At 49.6% G+C, this 5,679-nt stretch overlaps 1 protein-coding gene across 1 annotated transcript in view; it reads left to right on the top strand.

Moving 5' to 3' along the window:
- The first annotated feature begins 5,025 nt into the window (after positions 1–5,025).
- The window catches only part of JPH3 (junctophilin 3), a 32,177-nt gene continuing 31,523 nt past the window's right edge, over positions 5,026–5,679 (top strand). Inside the window, exon 1 of the mRNA XM_018574902.1 lies at positions 5,026–5,521. Within this exon, the coding sequence (XP_018430404.1) occupies positions 5,140–5,521 (382 nt within the window). The 5' untranslated portion in view covers positions 5,026–5,139. The remainder of the gene's footprint in view (positions 5,522–5,679) is intronic.

The following is a 5,679-nucleotide window of genomic DNA, read 5'->3' as shown; positions in this document are numbered from 1 at the left end:
GGGGGGGGGGGGGGTCATAATAATCCGGCCACTCAGTGTATTTACATTCCTTGCATGTCTAAATGAAGCCAATCCATTCATGAATACTTATACCTGGGTGAGCTGCCCATTTCCTGGCACATAGCATGCTCCCTGTAGAGATAGTCCATACACAAAGATTGGGGTTGGCCTGGGTGGGAAGTGTATGATAGTCACTGCTCCGCTCTCAGCCTGCAGTGACAATTGAGGATCTCTCGGATATATATCATTTAAGACAATAGTAAACCTGATTGGATAAGCTATGTCAGTGAATGTTCATATCCGGACATGTGATCTGCTTCTGGACCCCTTACCAGTCTGCTTCCATCTCCCATTTCATTGCAGACAGTAGGTGACCTCATTGCCTCCAGGTCCACCAGTTCTTACAGCAGGCAAGGTAAAGAGAACATGTTTAGTTAAAAAAATAAAATATTGTATATACATATTTTCATATTTCCCCTTTCCATCAAACAAATGGCAAGTGCAGGTTTAATACCGCTTTACTGCTATGCTGTGAATACAGCTGGATGACTCAGAGAAAGGACATGCCCCCCTCTGCTCCTGGCCCACCTAGTTCTACAAACTGCAGTAGGCGTCTGCATGTGCGGGCTTTCTTATTGGACAGACTACCATGCATTAAACACAATGACGCATTGGAAACACCCCACGTTACATGTTCATTTTGACATTATGGATTTAAAAAATAGCCTCCTATAAACATACAATAAAAATGACCATTTTTTTTTGTGCGGTGACATCACAAAAAGGGGCAGCGACAAGACCAGTCATCAGCAGCCCCCGGAATGCAGCACTTGATCGCGGGTCTCTACTTTATATTTTTCTCAGAGATGAATATTTGTAATAAATAAAACTATTTTTTTTTATGCTTTTGTTTTTCTTTTCATACATTTGAATGTTCTATGTTATAATGTTTCTGAGTTTGTTTTATAGCCTGTAGGTGTCGCTCTTGCCACGGCTTCCATGCAGAGGGTGAGAGCGTCGGTATTGGGGTGGGAGCACTGCGAGACGGGAGCGCCTTTAGGCCACTACCTGAATCCGAATCTTTGGGAGGACACGCGGCCCAACGGTGGCAGGTGATGGAACAGGACTGAGGGTCTCTCGCTACAACTGGAAGGTAACAGGATGGTATAGGGGGGTGACATTGAGTCTGTGAGGGTCATCGCTGACTTGTACATATTCCTAACCTCTCAGGCTCCCTCAGAGAAAGGAGTCCTAATTCCGACCATAAAGTATTGATAAAAGATAACATATTGATTTCATCCTGAAGGGATAATCAATAACGGTGGGGAATCCAATCAGATCTAATCCAAATTCATGAGGAAGGCAGCGGCAGGACAGAAGTGGGCACCGCTGTCCATAGGGAGCCATCTCGGCTTTAATACGGAACCGTGGGGCTGGATAGCTGGACACCAAGATTTTCCAGCTTGCTGATCCGATGATGAAGACTCCCATTGCTTGTGATCTCTCCTCATGCCGGTCACTCATCGATCCCTACACCTCCGGAGATAAAATAGGGATCAATAGGCAATCACGGCTTCCAATAGGAAGATGTTCTTTTCAAGTGTCAAAAATACCAATTCATCATCAATGACGATCTATTATGGTGAAAGTGATCATGAAATGAAACCAATCACACAGCGCGGCGAACTGTCACTTTTATGTCCAAATTGCTTGTGAACGCACATCAAGGCAACACGTGTTAATACATGCGTGTGTGAAACCATGTCCAAACTTATTCACAACACAAGACACGCAGTCTGTACAGTGCAGGACACACACAGTCTATATACAGTGTAAGGTACACACAGTCTCTGGACACACGCAGTCTCTGGACACACGCAGTCTCTGGACACACGCAGTCTCTGGACACACGCAGTCTCTGGACACACGCAGTCTCTGGACACACGCAGTCACTGGACACACGCAGTCTCTGGACTCTCGCAGTCTCTGGACACACGCAGTCTCTGTAAGGTGTAAGGTACACACAGTCTATATAGAGTGCAAGACACACGCTTTCTATATACAGTGTAAGGTACACACAGCTTCTATACATCCTTTCTCAACCTCTTTACCTCAGAAGATCCGCTGCTAAACAAACGATTGCATCTTCAGGTCATAGCACATTAACACGACCAGTAAGTTGTAGAACATTTAAACAGAAGAATAAAGAAAATGGCATCATCAGAGCATTTAAAACCCGGAGCGGATCACGCACAACACGTTCTTTGTTTTATACACAATAATAATTCAATGAAACAAATAATAATGTTCAGAAAAGAACATAAAGCATGGAAATTGTAGTGTACCCTTAGCTGTAAAAGTGCCCCTCGTGGTGGTCAGTGTAGAAGTGACCCCTCCAATGGGAAATTGCCCCCTTACATTGGTGCTCATTGTAGGTGGGGGATTCATCTGTCACTTAAGGAACCCCTAGCAACCTCCAGAGGAACCCCAGGGGTACACAAAACCCTCACCTATACAATGTAACACACAAAGTGTAAGACACTCTGTTATCTTTTCTCTCTCTCTTCAAACAGTATGAATAGTATGAACAGCACACAGACACACACCACGCATGTACACTTTGTGATATCACACATGTACACTACTCACATGTTGTAGCAATGTATCACAAACACACTATAAATAGCAATATTGTAACATAAGAGAGTATCACACAGAATGCACACAGCATCTGATTCTGTACACTGTTACAATGTATCACATACAGACACACATTTCACATGTATGACACCGACACCCGGTATACACACAGTGTCACCCTACCTTGGTGCTGCCTGTCCTCCTCCTCAGCTCCGCTCGGTGCTGCGCTGTGTGTAACCTCTGGGCTAATAGATCCTGTGCAGGAAAAAAGGGGGCATCACCCAAAGGAAAGGAGGCATATCACTGGGGGCATCACCCAAAGGAAAGGAGGCATATCACTGGCGGCATCACCCAAACGAGAGGAAGCATCACTGGGGGCATCACCCAAAGGAGAGGGACATCACTGGGGGTCTCACCCCAAAGGAAAGAAGGCATATCACTGGGGGCATCACCCAAAGGAGAGGGACATCACTGGGGGTCTCACCCCAAAGGAAAGAAGGCATCACTGGGGGCAACACCCAAAAGAGAGGGGCATCACCCAGAGGAAAGGAGGCCTCACCCAAAAGAGAGGGGCATCACTGGAGGCATCACCCAAAAGAGAGGAGGCATCATCCAAAGGAAAGGAATCATCCCTGGGGGCATCACCCAAAAGAGTGAGGGAACAATGGGGGATCACTTATAGCAAAAGAGGCATCACCTATAAGAGGGGGGACATCACTCATAGCAAAGGGGTCATTAACCATAAGAGAGGGGAATCAATGGGGGCATCACCTATAGTAAAGGGGGCATCACCAATAAGAGAGGAGGCATAACTGGGGGCATCACCCAAATCAGAGGGGGCATCACTGGGGGTATCACCCAAAGCAAAGGGGGCATCACCAATAACAGGGGAGACATCACTGGGGCATCACCCATAGAGAGGGGGCATCACTTATAGGAAAGAAGGCCTCACTTAAGCCATCACCCATAGGAAAGGATGCATTATTGGGGGCATCACCTATAGCAGAGGAGGCATCACTAGGGACAACACCCATAGGAGAGGGGGCATTAACCTTAGGAGAGAAGGCACCACTGGGGGCATTACCCATAGTAGAGAGGACACCAACATAGGAGAAGGGGTATCACTGGGGAGTGGGACAGCACCCATAAGAGGGACATCACTGGAGGGCATTTCCCATTACTGGGGAGCCTCTTCTATATGAGAGGGGACATCATTCATAGGAGAGTGGGCATTATAGGAGACATAATTAAGAAGAGGGGCATCAGGCAGAGCCAAAGGGTATCTTCCATTCCAGAGGCGCTTCTCCAGGACGAGAGGGGCATCATAGATAAGAGAGGGGTATCAGGCACAGCCGAGGTGTATGGTATCTATTGGAGAAGGACAAGAGCATCATCTATAGGGGTGATCATAGGAAAGGGGCATTTCCATAGCAGAGAGGTATCATTCCTTGATAGGGGCATCTTCCATAGAAAGGGGACATCTTCTAGAGGAGAGGGGTATCATTCTTTATTAGGGGAATCTTCCTTAGAAAGGGGCCTTCTACCATAGCAGATGAGTATCTTCTGAAGCAAAAGGGCATCTTTCCTCACAGAGGGGCATAGCAGAGGAGTATCATCTATAGGAGGGGGGCATCTTCCTTAACAGAGGGGCATCTACCATAGCAGAGGGGTATCAGCCATAGGACAGGGGCATCTTCCATAACAGAAGGGCATCTTCCATAACAGAAGGCTACCTTCCATAGGACAGGGGCATCTTCCATGGCAGAGGGGTATAATCCATAAGATTGGTGCATCTTCCATAGCAGAGGTGTATCCTCCATAAGACAGGGGCATCTTTTATGACACAAGGGTACCTTCCATAGAACAGGTGCATCTTCCATAGCAGAGGGGTATCACCCATAGGACAAGGGTATCTTTCATGACACAAGGGTACCTTCCATAGGATAGGTGCATTTTCCATAGCAGAGGGGTATCTTCCATAGGACAGGTGCATCTTCCATAGCACAGGAGTATTACCCAAAGGACAGGGGCATCTTTCATGACACAAGGGTACATTCCATAGGACAGGGGCATCTTCCATAGCAGAGGGGCATCTTCCATAGCAGAGGGGCATCTTCCATAGGAGAGGGGTATCTTCCATAGCAAAGGGGCATCTCCCATAGCAGAGAGGTGTCATCCATAGGACAGGGGCATCTTCCATAGCAGATGAGTATCTTCCACAGCAGTGGGGCATCTTCCATAGGAGAGGGGCATTTCTCAAAGCAGAGGGGCACCTTCCATAAGACGGGGACATCTCCGGTCCGGTGGCACCCTCGGCTCTCCCATTGGCTGTGGCGGAGGGGGCGGTCTCTCCCGGACGGGTAGCTGCATTGCTCCTCCCGCTCCTCCTCCGCTCACCCCCCCTCCCCCCCGGTCTGCTGGGGCGCCCGCCGGGGATCTGAGCATGCAGCATCGGAGGGGCCCCTGATCTCGGTGCAGTGGCCCCGGCCAGTTACATGCATGTCCAGTGGGGGCAGATTTAATTTCGATGACGGGGGGTCGTACTGCGGAGGCTGGCAGGATGGCAAGGCTCACGGGCACGGCATCTGTACGGGTCCCAAGGGGCAGGGCGAGTACAGCGGCTCCTGGTCACACGGCTTCGAGGTGCTCGGGGTCTACACCTGGCCCAGCGGGAACACCTACCAGGGCACCTGGGCGCAGGGCAAACGCCATGGCATCGGCCTGGAGAGCAAGGGCAAGTGGCTGTACCGGGGAGAATGGACCAACGGCTTCAAGGGGCGCTACGGGGTGCGGGAGTGTACGGGCACCGGGGCCAAGTACGAGGGCACCTGGACCAACGGGCTGCAGGATGGATACGGCACCGAGACCTATTCCGATGGAGGTGAGAAGGATGCTGCATCACCCGGAATGACACCCGACTACCCTATCTGCGGGATGAAGGGGTACAGGGGGATGGCAGGGTTGTAGGGGAATTACAGGGGTATATGGGGGTTACAGGGATAGGGAGGAATGGCACGGTAATGGGGGGGGGGGCACAGG

The sequence above is a fragment of the Nanorana parkeri genome, unplaced genomic scaffold, assembly GCF_000935625.1.
Source record: "Nanorana parkeri isolate BGI_ZX_2015 unplaced genomic scaffold, ASM93562v1 scaffold3345, whole genome shotgun sequence".
In the NCBI taxonomy this organism is placed as follows: Eukaryota; Metazoa; Chordata; class Amphibia; order Anura; family Dicroglossidae; genus Nanorana; species Nanorana parkeri.
This window is presented reverse-complemented; position numbering and strand designations above follow the sequence as displayed.